Genomic DNA, 13922 nt, shown 5'->3' with positions numbered 1-13922 from the left:
AATTTTGCTAACACCTAAAACAATATTCGCTGGTGCTGTTGTTATTACCCTACATTCATCTGTGCAGAAATCTACGCTCTTTGTCTTTCAGTTTCTTCCTACAAGTTCTAACTTTAGTTTTCTCATATCACTTTTCAGATTCGTCAGTTTCCCTGCGAAATTCGTTCTTCTGACGTTCTACGCTGCAATACGTAAAGCGTCAGCACTATTGGTCACCCTTCTGACAATACCTTGCGAACCGTCCCCCTCAGAGGTCTGAATGCGAGGCTGATTTATCGCCCCAAAATTCTTTGCCAGTAAAGTGCCCTTCATGAATATATTGTGTTGAATATCCTGTGTATACACGTTATGTGTCTTTAATTTACTGATGTCGTTTGATTCTTGTATATTCACGCAGACTATCATTGCTGATCAATCGATCCCCAGGGTGAGAGGGTATCTTGTAACTATTTGCTCTTCTTCCCTCTTTTGACAAGGCTATTGAGAGAATGGGAATGACTCGTCCCATATGCTCTTCGGCCATCAAACCCGTTGTTGATTTTATTCAAATTCTGAGCAGCGCCCGGGAACGATACCGGGACCCAAGGTTTTTGTAGCGGTAATCAAAGTCGTTAAACACACAGCAGGCTCGTATTCTCAGGCTGTGTTTTATCGCGTATTCAACGCCACGTATGGATACAAACCGTTACGGCTGCGGCTGTGCACATTCCTTAACCGAAACCTGTAGACCAGTACCGTACGATGGGTTGCCGAATAGCTAGGCTGAGGAATTACGACCTCAGTGTCAACGTCTCATAGCAAGTAAAATTCGTCGGCGGAAATTGGCGTACATATCACAGCCATAGCACGCGGCCATTTTGTGTTTGGTGTGACATGATTGAGAGGCTCCCTTCGCGTTTAATATGCATCCATTACTTACATAAATATGTGCCATTTGACTTAACTGATAAAGGGCGTAGCTCAAATATCGACCATGGGAAAGGTGATGATATGACGATAATAACAACAATAATCTCATTATTTTAGTCTAACCGTTAATGAACATCAATATTTTGGCATCTCTGATATTTTATCCTTGCTGCGCCCAAAATGCACTACTTATTACACTGAGGAGCCAAAGAAACTGGTACACGTGCCTAATATCGTGTGGGGCCCCACGAGCAGGCAGAAGTGCCGCAACGAGACGCGGCATGGACTCTACTAATGTCTGAAGTACTCCTGGGCGGAATTGACCATGAATCGTGCTGGGCTGCTCATAAATCCGTAGCCGCGCGGGATTAGGCGAGCGGTCTAGGGCGCTGCAGTCACGGACTGAGCGGCTGGTCTCGGCGGAGGTTCGAGTCCTCCCTCGGGCATGCGTGTGTGCGTCTTTGTCCTTAGGATAATTTAGGTGAAGTAGTGTGTAAGCTTAGGGACTGATGACCTTAGCACTTGAGTCCCATAAGATTTCGCACACATTTGAACATTTGAACATAAATCCGTAAGAGTATGAGGAGTGGATATCTCTTCTGAACAGCATGCTGCAAGACAACCCAGATATGCTCAATTTGTTCATGTCTGGGGAGTTTCATGGCCAGCAGAAGTGTTTAAACTCGAAAAAGTGATTCTGGAGCCCCTCTGCAGAAATTCTGGACGCGTTGTGTGTCGCATTGTCCTGCTGGAATTGCACAAGTCCGTCGGAATGCACAATAGACATGAATGGATGCAGGTGATCAGACAGGATGCTTACGTACCAGTGACGTGTCAAAGTCGTATCTAGAGGTATCAGGGGTACCATATCACTCCAACTGCACACGCCCCACGCTATTACAGAGCCTCCACTAGCTTGAAAAGTCCCCTGCCGACATGAAGGGTCCATGGATTCATAAGGTTGTCCCCATACCCGTACACATCCATCCACTCGATACAATTTGAAACGAGACTCGTCCGATCAGGAAACATGTTTCCAGTCATCAACAGTCCACTGTCGGTGTTGATGGGCCCAAACGAGGCGTAAACCTTTGTGAAGTGCAGTCATCAACGGTACGCAAATATTTGTGATGCTTCGTAGAATGGTTCGCACATTGACACTTGTTGATGCCCCAGCATTGACATCTGCAGCAATCTGCGTAGGGGTTAGACTTCAGTCACGGTGAATGATTCTCTTCAGTCGTCGTTAGACCCATTCTTGTAGGATCTCTTTCCGGCCGCAACGATTTCGGAGATTGATGTTTTGGCGGATTCCTGATATTCACGGTACACTCGTGAAATGGTTGTACGGGAAAATCCCCACTTCATCGCTATCTCTGAGATGCTGTGTCCCATCGCTCGTACACTGACTCAAACAAGTTCAAACTCACTTAAATCTTGATAACTTACCATTGTAGCAGCAGTAACCGATCAACAACTGCGCCACACACTTGTGTCTCATACAGGCGTTTCCGACCGCAGCGCCGTATTCTGCCTGTTTACGTATCTCTGTATTTGAATTCGCATGCCTACACCAATTTCTTTCTCGCTTCAGTGTATAATAATTATTTTTCAGGGAAGATAAAAGGAATGAGCTCCGACAAAAACTGCGTTATTTAGGATACAAAATATTGTTGTTGTCGCTGTTTTGTTCTTCAGTCCTAAGACTGGTGTGATACATCTCTCCATACTACATTATCAGAAGCAAGCCTCTTCGTCTCCGAATAACTACTACAACGTAAAATCTTCTGAATCTGCTTACTGTATTTGTCTCTTGGTCTCCATCTAGGATTTTTATCCCCAACACTTCCAGCCAGTACTAAATTGCTGATACCTGCCTCAGCTGTTTCAGAATGTGTCCTATCGACCTATCCCTTCTCGTAGTCAGGATGTGCCACAAATTTCTTTTCTCTCCAATATTACACAGTACCTCTTGATTAATTACGTGATCTACGCATCTCATCTTCAGAATTATTCTGTAACACCTGGCTTCAAACGGGGTGAACTCAGCCCTTGTGAAGGAAACTGAGGAGCTGCTTGATTGAGAAGTAGCGGCTCCAGTCTCGGAAACTGACATACGGCCGGGAGAGCGGTGTGCTGACCACATGCCCCTCCATATCCGCATCCAGTGACGTTTATTGGCTGAGGATGACACGGTGGCCGGTCGGTACCATTGGGCCTTCACGGCCTGTACGGGTGGAGTTTATTTTTTTTCCTCTCTTGTATACATGGCTACGTTCGATACAAATACTTTCGGAAAAGACTTCCTGACATTTAAATCTATATTTGATGTTAACAAATTTCTCTTCTTCAGAAACAGTTTTCTTGCCATTACCAGTCTACATTTTATATCCTCTCTACTTCGGCTATCATCACTTATTTTGCTGCCCAAGTAGAAAAACACATCTTTAAGTGCCTCATTTCCTAAACTAATTCCCTGAGCGTTATTTCATTTAGTTACACTACATTCCATTATCCTCCTTTCAGATACTGGCCATAGAAAATATTATACACACAGCAATATCATGTTACTTTTGTCAAATGAATTGTGTGAACGGAACTGCAAGCTAACGATAAACGTCGTTCGATACAAGTAGAATGCTTAAAGCACGCTTTACCGTATTTGCAGTATATACATAGATGTAGAAACAAAAGACGTGTGGGATGTTTTAGCCCTAATTAAAGGTAAAGCACCCTAACCATTAATAATTACATTATTTTTTGCATATGGCTAGCGAGACCTCAGTGGGAGGTGTTGTTGGCACTTTGAATCTTCTTTCAATCTGTACAATTCATTGATTAGAGTACTGGGTTTGCAATGCTGTCTTACTCATTTTTACTCTCCACCATTTTTACTCTCCACCATTTTCACGTCATTGATGTATTACTATTAAATATACTATTTTCATAAGGTGAGGTGTTGAAACAGCTTTAGACCTTTGCTACCGTTGAAGGGATGTTATCTTTATATGTACCTCTGTACTTTATATATCTTAAATACGATATTTAAAACTGTAACTTATTTTGTATTGATAGGGTGATGCCTGAGATGAACCCTTAATGGCCTAGAAATCGATTGCAGATAAAGTAAACAGACAGAGCTGAGTGGGACCTCAGTATGGTAATCTCCTTTATGCTGCAGGTGAAAATAGGTCTCAGTTGAAGTCCTCAGTATATTTATATCAATAGAGATCTTAAGTGTGGCGTATTTGAAGAAACTGAAAAGCATCTGGAAATAATGTTAACATGGAAGTTATAAAATACGTAAATCTGAAACTGGGACAGAGTTTTATACAATATGTATACATCTGGTGACTAATAATATTCTTAATGAACGCAGAGTAGTTAACATAATTAATATAAATAGAAAAGGTAGCTAAAAATAAGTAATGGGACAGAGGCATACCACTGTATATTGCATTGTATACTCAGAGAAAGTTTCTGATGATGTTGATTGGAACACACTTTTTGAATCTGCGAAGGTAACAGGGATAAAATGCAGGGGACCCAGAACTATATACAGCTACCACAGAACCAGATTGCAGTTGTGAGAGTCGAAGGATACGAAAAGAAAGCAGTGGCTGGAAAGAGAAGCAACCGGGATTGTAACCTACCCCTGATATTGCTCAATTAGTACAATGAGCAAGCTGTAAAAAAAGGAGAAATTTGGAAAGGGGGCTAAAGTTAAGCGAGAAGAAATAGAATTGAAATTTAGGATCTGCCGATACTACTGAAATTCTGTCAGACATGGCAAAGAACTTAAAAAATGGGACCGATGATCGCAGCATTCTGGTCCCTTCAATCCCACAAACCAACCAACTTAAAAAAGCATCTGAATGGAATAGACAGTGTCTTGAAATTAGTTTACAAGATGAATATCAACGAAATTAAAACAAGAATAGTGGAATGCGTCCAGTTAAATCAGACACTGCTATGGGGGTTATAAGAGGTTACTAGACACTAATAGTAGCAGTTGTATTTTTGTAATTGACGACTAAGTGGTGATGGCTGAAGTAGAGACGCTATTAAAATGCGAATTGACTATAGCAACAAATGTGTTTCTGAAATGATGAAATTGTTAACATCGAATTACATCAAGTGTTCTCTGAAGGCGTTAATCTGAAGTGCAGCCTTACGTGGAAGTAAACATGGATAACAAGAAGCTCACACACAAAGAGAACCTTCTGAAATATGGTGTCACAGAAGAATGCTGATGATTATATGTGTAGTTTCAGCAACCATTGAAGTGGTACTGAATCGAATTAGAGGAAAGTGAAATTTGTGGCTCAGGGATAGATACATATGATGCATTTTGATGTATCAAGGAATAGTTAATCTGATAGTGGAAGAAAGTGCTGGGAGCAAAAATTGTGGATAACTAGGCTTGCATGTAGTAACAGGTTGAAATGGATGTCGGCTGCAGTAGCTATGCGGAGGTGAAAAGGCTTGCGGTGGATAGAGGAGCGTGGAGAGCTACATCAAACCAGTCTTTGGACTGAAGACCGCATGAGTATCAATGCTTAATGTCATGCACAAATCCAATGCCTCTATAAAAAATTTAATCAATAGCAGAAAATCCTACAGGAAGAAAAATGTTTATTCGGAAAGTGAAGGCCGTGTTCTAATACAGATATTATGTCAAACAATTTAGGAAAAATTGTTTTGCGGTTTTTTTTAGATTAAGAGAAGGTTTACGATAGAATCATTGTGATGGAAGGAAAAAGATGATATACACTACCGGCTATTAAAATTGCTACACCACGAAGATGACGTGCTACAGACGCGAATTTTAACCGACAGGAAAAAGATGCTGTGATATGCAAATGATTAGCTTTTCAGAGCATTCACACAAGGTTGGCGCCGGTGGTGACACCTGCAACGTGCTGACATGAAAGTTTCCAACCCATTTCTCATACACAAACAGCAGTTGACCGGCGTTGCCTGGTGAAACGTTGTTATGATGCTTCGTGTAAGGAGGAGAAATGCGTACCATCACCTTTCTGACTTTGATAAAGGTCGGATTGTAGCCTATGCCGATTATGGTTTATCATATCGCGACATTGCTGCTCGCGTTGGTCGAGATCCAATGACTGTTAGCGAAATATGGAATCGGTGGGTTCAGGAGGGTAATACGGAACACCGTGCTGGATCCCAACGGCCTCGTATCACTATCAGTCGAGATGACAGGCATCTTATCCGCATGGCTGTAACGGATTGTGAGGCCACGTCTCGAACCCTGAGTCAACAGATGGGGACGTTTGCAAGACAATAACCATCTGCACGAACAGTTGGACGACGTTTACAGCAGCACGGACTATCAGCTCGGAGACCACGGATGCGGTTACCCTTGACGCTGCATCATAGACAGGAGCGCCTGCGATGGTGTACTGAACGACGAACCAGGGGGCACGAATGGCAAAACGTGTTTTTTTTTTCGGATGAATCCAGGTTCAGTTTACAGCAACATGATGGTCGCATCCGCGTTTGGCGACATCGCGGTGAACGCACATCGGAAGCGTGTATTCGTCATCGCCATACTGGCTTGATGGTATGGGGTGCCAAGGCAACACGTCTCGGTCAGCTCTTGTTCGCATTGACGGCACTTTGAACAGTGGACGTTACATTTCAGATGTGTTACGACCCGTGGCTCTGCCTTTCATTCGATCCCTGCGAAGCCCTACATTTCAGCAGGATAATGCACGACCGCATGTTTCAGGTCCTGTACGGGCCTTTCTGGATACAGAAAATGTTCGACTGCTGCCCTGGCCATCACATTCTCCAGATCTCTCACCAATTGAAAACGTCTGGTCAATGGTGGCCGAGCAACTGGCTCGTCGCAATACGCCAGCCACTGCTCTTGATGAACTGTGGTATCGTGTTGAGGCTGCATGGGCGGCTGTACGCGTACACGCCATCCAAGCTCTGTTTGACTCAACGCCCAGGCGTAACAAGGCCGTTATTACACCCAGAGGTGGTTGTTCTGGGTACTGATTTCTCAGAATCTATGCACCCAAACTGCGTGAAAATATAATCACATGTCAGTTGTATTATAATATATTTGTCCAATGACTTTTGATCGGCAGCAGTGTTCGTTGCCCCTGTGTTTTGCCCCGACAACAGGCTGATGCGGGGCTACCGCAAGATCCACCGCTTCATCGACGTCTGCGCGCCGTTTGCGACGCACCACTGGGACTTTGACAACTCGCAGACGAAGGCGCTGTGGGCGCGGCTGTCCAGCGAGGACCGCCGGCTGCTGCCGTTCGACATGCGCGGCTTCAACTGGGACGAGTACTTCTACCACTACGTGCGCGGCGCGCGCCGCCTGCTGCTCAAGGACGAGATGGACACGGTGCCCGCCGCCAGGAGGCGCTGGAAGAGGTCAGCTCGCGCTGGAGTTCGAGCGGTTCGCCGCTCCCGTCCTCAGGAACGGCCGTCCATCTGATGTCCAAAATTGTAGCATAACTGGTAAAAAAACCAGTCTTGATGGGACAGTCATTTATTAAAGTAAGACCGGTTTCGGCCTATAGTAGTATGCCATCTTCAGGTAATGCACCATCCAGCTGGCGACGATGGCGCTTGGAACAGCTGTGCCGCCCCACTAGCAAAAATACTCAGTTTTGCGCCTGGGCTCAACACAGCTGTTCCAAGCGCCATCATCGCCAGCCGGGTGGTGCATTACCTGAAGATGGCCTACTACTACAGGCCGAAACCGGTCATATTTTAACAAATGACTGTGCTATCAAGACTGGTTTTTGCTACTACTACTTCACTGACCGACCACTCTTCCCACTAACGTTACAGGGTGACAATCATTGAACTATATGGAAAAGAAAATTAGTTACAAACTTCGGCGGGCTGAAACTTTATTCAACATTTAAACGTCACTACAGATACCAGAATGAGACTTTCATTCTGCAGCGGAGTGTGGGCTGATTTGAAACTTTCTGGCAGATTAAAACTGTGTGCCGGACTGAGACTCGAACTCGGCACCTTTGCCTTTCACGGGCAAGTGCTCTACCAACTCGTGCTTGGGTAGCTCAGTTGATAGAGCACTTGCCCGCGAAAGGCAAAGGTCCCGAGTTCGAGTCTCGGTCCTGCACAGAGTTTAAATCTGCCACAAAGTTTTATATCAGCGCACACTCCGCTGCAGAATGAAAATCTCATTCTGGAAACATCACCCAGGCTGTGGCTAAGCCACGTCTCCGCAATATCCTTGCTTCCAGGAATGCTAGTTCTGCAAGTCTAGCAGAAGAAATTCTGTGAAGTTTGGAAGGTAGTAGACGAGGTCAGTTGGTAGAGCACTTGCCCACGAAAGGGGAAGGTTCCGAGTTCGAGTCTCGGTCCGGCACACAGTTTTAATCTGCCAGGAAGTTTCGTCACTACTGGTATTCGGATTTAGGTTATAACTTGTTAGATATGCCTGCCGAGATTGGGGATGATGTGGATGTGGCGTACACGAATAGCGAAATTCTGCATGACCCACTGAGGTTCGGAACATCGATCCTGTCTATGACCTTCTGAAGGGCTGTTTTCAGCTCAGCAATTGCTTTGGGTTTATTGCTGTACACCTTGCCTTTAATACAGTCCCACAAAAAGGAGTCGTATGTTCAGATCCGGAGTATATGGCGGCCAATGGAGGCTCATTCCAGTGGCCTCTGGCTGCCCCAGAGCCGGAATAGTGTTCCTCCAGGATATCGAACGTTCTCCTGCTTCCTTGGGATCGAGTTCCGACTTGCATGATCCACATCTCGTGAAAATCAATGTCACTTTGGATAATGGGGATGAGATCATCTTCCGAAACCTTCACGTACCGGTTGGTAGTCACCGTGCGGCTGGCCGGTGTGGCCGAGCGGTTCTAGGCGCTTACCTCTGGAACTGCGCGACCCCTGCGGTCGCAGGTTCGAATCCTGCCTCGGGCATGGATGCGTGTCATGTCCTGAGGTTAGTTAGGTTCAAGCAGTTCTGAGTTCTAGGAGACAGATGACCTCAGATGTTAAGTCCCATGGTGCTCAGGGCCATTTGAGCCAAGGCACCGTGCCGTTAAGGAATATCGCGCCGATTATTCCGTGACTGGGCATTGTACCCCACGCAGTCACCCGCTGGTGGTGAAGAGACTTCTCGATCGCGAAATGCGGATTCTCAGTCCCCCAAATATGCAAATTCTGCTTATTGACGAACCCATCCAAGTGAAGGTGGGCTTCACCGCTAAACCAAACCATGCATGTGCATGCAAATTCCCTCCATGCCAAACGTGCAGTTTCCATCTCTGTATCAGCAACCAACTCGCCCCCTGAACAGCGCAATAAAGCGTTTAGAACTAACCCTAACAGAAAACTAACATGGAGTGCAACACATCCGTACCATGTAGCACAAATCTCGAAACCGACTAAAACTAATAACAGGTCGTACTTGGGGTCTACATCTTTCTATCAATATACTTGCCTATAAATTCCTCATCCGCCCCATCTTCCTATATCTCCCCGTAGCTTGGATCTCCGCCCTCCTAAGTTCTATAGGTACCTTGAAATACTGGGAAGACACGCGCTTCGCCTCGCCTTTTGCATCCGCCTACCTTTCTCACCTTGCATCCTGTATCAACTCCTGCACTTGCCAAATCTTCCTCTCTTCCTAGAGCACTTTCTAATCCAATACATAAACCTCAGATCTCAGTCGCGGCACCAGTGTCCCATCCACTAATTACCAATGCACGTACCCTACTCCGCCATTACATCCATAATAACACCTTCCATCCGCCTACGTGTCGTGTCCATCATATCACGCCGGAATATCAACAACTCCCACTCTCCAGGACGAAATCCGTCCCGAGATATACCTCTCTTCCCATCCCTGGTCTACAGTCCTCCACCTTACACCTTCCTTCCATTTTCTTCCTCCCCCTTGCTCACTTTTAGTTGCTATCTACCGTTCTGGAAGCCCCCATGGTCACAGTCATCATTCCACCTTCGTCATGATCATCGTCAGTTTCATGTATCACCATATTCTCCATTACACCATAGCATTATTCGCATTATCACCAGTAACTACTGTATATTTTAACTGTAATATAAAATCATCAACCAAGTTTTGAAAATCATAGATACTTTCCAAGACTATGACCTTTTTCAAAAAAAAAATTGTTTATTGTTATCCATTTCATGTAAGAATCGTAAATATTGACGACCACGTGCTTAAAAAAAACACCATTTATTGTCTTTCTTCATTCGTGTTTCAATCATCTTATAAATATATCTAGGCTGTGGCTGAAGAGGGTTTTTTTATCCTCAGACAGCCGGACACTTTGTGGGGAACTGAATGAAGTGAAAGTATACGTAAGCCGGCCGCTGTGGCCGAGCGGTTCTGGGCGCTTCAGTCCGGAACCGCGCTGCTACTACCCTCGCAGGTTCTAATCCTGCCTCGGGCATGGATGTGTGTGTTGTCCTTAGGTTAGTTAGGTTTACGTAGTCTGTCTCATAGTGCTCCGAGCCATTTGAACCATTTTTTTAAAAGTTCACGTAAACAGAAATCCTGTTCGACATACGTCTTCTTCAGGTGGCCTTAAGTTTTGCTACTACGTGTACTCGTCGCCTGGACCACAACCAGTCTGTCGACTGTTCTTGGCCTCGCGCTGCTATTTATAGCCGAGTTCGATTCCCGAATCCGCTACGTCCTTTCCTACTCCTTTGTTTCTCAGGTCACGTACTGATATTCCGTGTAGCGCAAATTCTATCATCGTTTTCCATTTTTGGTGAATGGATGGTCGCCAAGATCTTAATAAACTGAATGTGTGGACCCAAGCCTTGCATAAATTTAAACCCCCCTCCCTGTTTATTAATTTGGTTCACATTTTTATTTATTTATTCCGATAGACTTCTCGATTGTGGGGTCTCAGAAACTTGGAGTCTGCACCTCGATACCTGTCTCAGTGTTTTATTTCGTCATTATATTCGAGGCAGCGCCCCGCGACAGTTAATTTGCTTGGTTGTTTTGATCGATTGTGTCAATGATGTTACTTGCATCTCCCATCTACTTTCTGCTTGACAGCCACATGTAAGGCACACCACAATCTCATGGAATGCGATACACGTCCAGTTTAGGGAGACCTAGATTGCCTTTAATATTGCAAGCAAGACTTTTTATCTTAGTTGAGGCCGCGCGGGGTGACCGCGCGGTTAGAGGCGCCATGACACGGATTCTGCGGCCCCTTCCGCCAGAGGTTAGAGTCTTTCCACGGGCATGGGTGAGTGTGTTGTTCTTAGTATAATTTAGTTTAAGTAGCGAGTGTGTCTATGGACCGATGACCTCAACAGTTTGGTCCCTTAGGCATTCACTCACACTTTAACATTTTTTTTCTTAGTGGATGTCGTGTTTCCGGAGGTGTCTACCGACATTCTCGGATATTGGGCCAGCATAAGGCAGATGAGCTTCTCTTCCTCGTTATCAGTCTCAATCTCAATCTCGTTCTTGACTTTGGCAGCAACGGCCGTTAGATCTGACGATTTGGTAAAAACGACAAGTTTATGGGGCAGCATTATAAAAAAATGGTTAAAATGGCTCTGAGCACTATGGGACTTAACAGCTGAGGTCATCACTCCCCTAGAGCTTAGAACTACTTAAACCTAACTAAACTAAGGACGACACACACATCCATGCGCGAGGCAGGATTCGAACCTGCGACCGTAGCCGTCGCGCTGTTCCAGACTGAAGCGCCTAGAACCGCTCGGCCACTTCGACCGGCGGCAGTATTATAATCGAGGAGTCTAACGAAATAAAAATACCTGAATATCTCGTAAACGGGAACAGAGGTTTCAATTTAAACTATGCCTCGGGTCCAGCAATCAATTTATTTATTAAGATCTCGCCGGCCATCACATCTACCAGAGCTGGAAATGGCAGAGACAGTTTTCATTTCACAGTACATCAGTGAGGGCTGTAAAAAAAATAAAAGAGCGTCAAAGGATGTGATGGGTCTCGTGAATCGAACTCAGATATAGTGGCGCGAGGACAATAATAGTTACGTGTGGTTAACGTTCAGCCAATGAGTATCACATAACAGCAAAACTCTGCCCGTGAAGAATGGGTCGGTAGTCAGTATCCACACACGTATCATAAAAACGATTGTATGTATGTTCGTGTGTTTTCCACCTCTCCTCCTAAACTGTTGGGCCGATTTCAATCAAACCTGGTACCCACATCCCTTACTGCAAGGCAACAATCGCTGTGCCGTAGTCACGTGTCTGCATGTCCATCCTTTGACTGCACATCTTCGGAACCACGAACATTCACTGCTGCAAGAAAATGAAACACCTACAGCCGTGCGTATGATCTTATTTACTGTGTAGCTACCAGTTCCGCCACTACAGTGCGACATCTGCAGTGCTTAGTTGATGCTAAAGGTATTATCACGACCCATACATACGCTGCGTCAGTGTTTAACATAAAAGATTTACGCAGATTATTTGTAACTGTGATGTCAGCACTTCAGCCATCAACTGCTAACTCATAGTCAGGAGATACTCGTATGTTGTATCACATAACGATTAAATGTACTACCTCTGTGCTATTAATTGTATTCGCAACGTGTTTCGCAGGCAGTATCTGCATATTCCGCTGAATATACGTTGTTGTTGTTGTTGTTGTCTTCAGTCCTGAGACTGGTTTGATGCAGCTCTCCATGCTACTCTATCCTGTGCAAGCTTCTTCATGTCCCAGTACTTATTGCAACCTACATCCTTCTGAATCTGCTTAGTGTATTCATCTCTTGGTCTCACTCTACGATTTTTACCCTCCACGCTGCCCTCCAATGCTAAATTTTTGATCCCTTGATGCCTCAGAACATGTTCTACGAACCGGTCCCGTCTTTTTGTCAAGTTGTGCCACAAACTCCTCTTCTCCCCAATTCTATTCAGTACCTCCTCATTAGTTATGTGATCTACACATCTAATCTTCAGCATTCTTCCGTAGCACCACATTTCGAAAGCTTCTATTCTCTTCTTGTCCAAACTATTTATAGTCCATGTTTCACTTCCATACATGGCTACACTCCATACAAATACTTTCAGAAACGACTTCCTGACACTTAAATCTATACTCGATGTTAACAAATTTCTCTTCTTCAGAAACGCTTTCCTTGCCATTTCCTATCTACATTTTATATGCTCTCTACTTCGACCATCATCAGTTATTTTTCTCCCCAAGTAGCAAAACTCCTTTACTACTTTAAGTGTCTCGTTTCCTAATCTAATTCCCTCAGCATCACCCGACTTAATTCGACTACATTCCATTATCCTTGTTTTGCTTTTGTTGATGTTCATCTTATATCCTCCTTTCAAGACACTGTCCATTCCGTTCTACTGCTCTTCCAAGTCCTTTGCTGTCTCTGACAGAATTACAATGTCATCGGCGAAGCTCAAAGTTTTTATTTCTTCTCCATGGATTTTAATACCTACTCCGAATTTTTCTTTTGTTTCCTTTACTTCTTGCTCAATATACAAATTGAATAACATCAGGGAGAGACTACAACCCTGTCTCACTTCCTTCCCACGCACTGCTTCCCTTTCATACCCCTCGACTCTTGTAACTGCCATCTGCTTTCTGTACAAATTGTAAATAGCCTATCGCTGCCTGTATTTTACCGCTGCCACCTTCACAATTTGAAAGAGAGTATTTCAGTCAACATTGTCAAAAGCGGTCTTTAAGTCTACAAGTGCTAGAATGGCAGGTTTGCCTTTCCTAAATCTTTCTTCTAAGATAAGTCGTAGGGTCAGTATTGCCTCACATGTTCCAATATTTCTGCGGAATCCAAACTGATCTTCGCCGAGGTATTATACATATACACACATAAATATATCATAGTACGACACGTAGTTGAATATATGTGACGTCACAGACACTGAAATGCATGAAAAAATGCCGCATCATGCATGAAATTTTAATACATTTAATCTTTACCATTAAGATACTCCTACAGTCAAGTC

The 13922-nt window shown here is 44.4% G+C and overlaps 1 protein-coding gene across 3 annotated transcripts in view; it reads left to right on the top strand.

Annotated features, from left to right (window-relative positions):
- LOC126284582 (fatty acyl-CoA reductase wat-like) overlaps positions 1–13922 on the top strand; it is a 226256-nt gene that overhangs the window by 209217 nt on the left and 3117 nt on the right. For all 3 annotated transcript variants that reach the window (XM_049983603.1, XM_049983604.1, XM_049983605.1), the window contains one exon: positions 7069–7326. In XM_049983603.1, the coding sequence (XP_049839560.1) occupies positions 7069–7326 (258 nt within the window). The remainder of the gene's footprint in view (positions 1–7068; positions 7327–13922) is intronic.

This window comes from Schistocerca gregaria, chromosome 8 (genome assembly GCF_023897955.1).
Source record: "Schistocerca gregaria isolate iqSchGreg1 chromosome 8, iqSchGreg1.2, whole genome shotgun sequence".
Taxonomy (NCBI): domain Eukaryota; kingdom Metazoa; phylum Arthropoda; class Insecta; order Orthoptera; family Acrididae; genus Schistocerca; species Schistocerca gregaria.
Note: the sequence above shows the minus strand (reverse complement) of the source record. Positions and strands in the feature narration are given on the sequence as shown.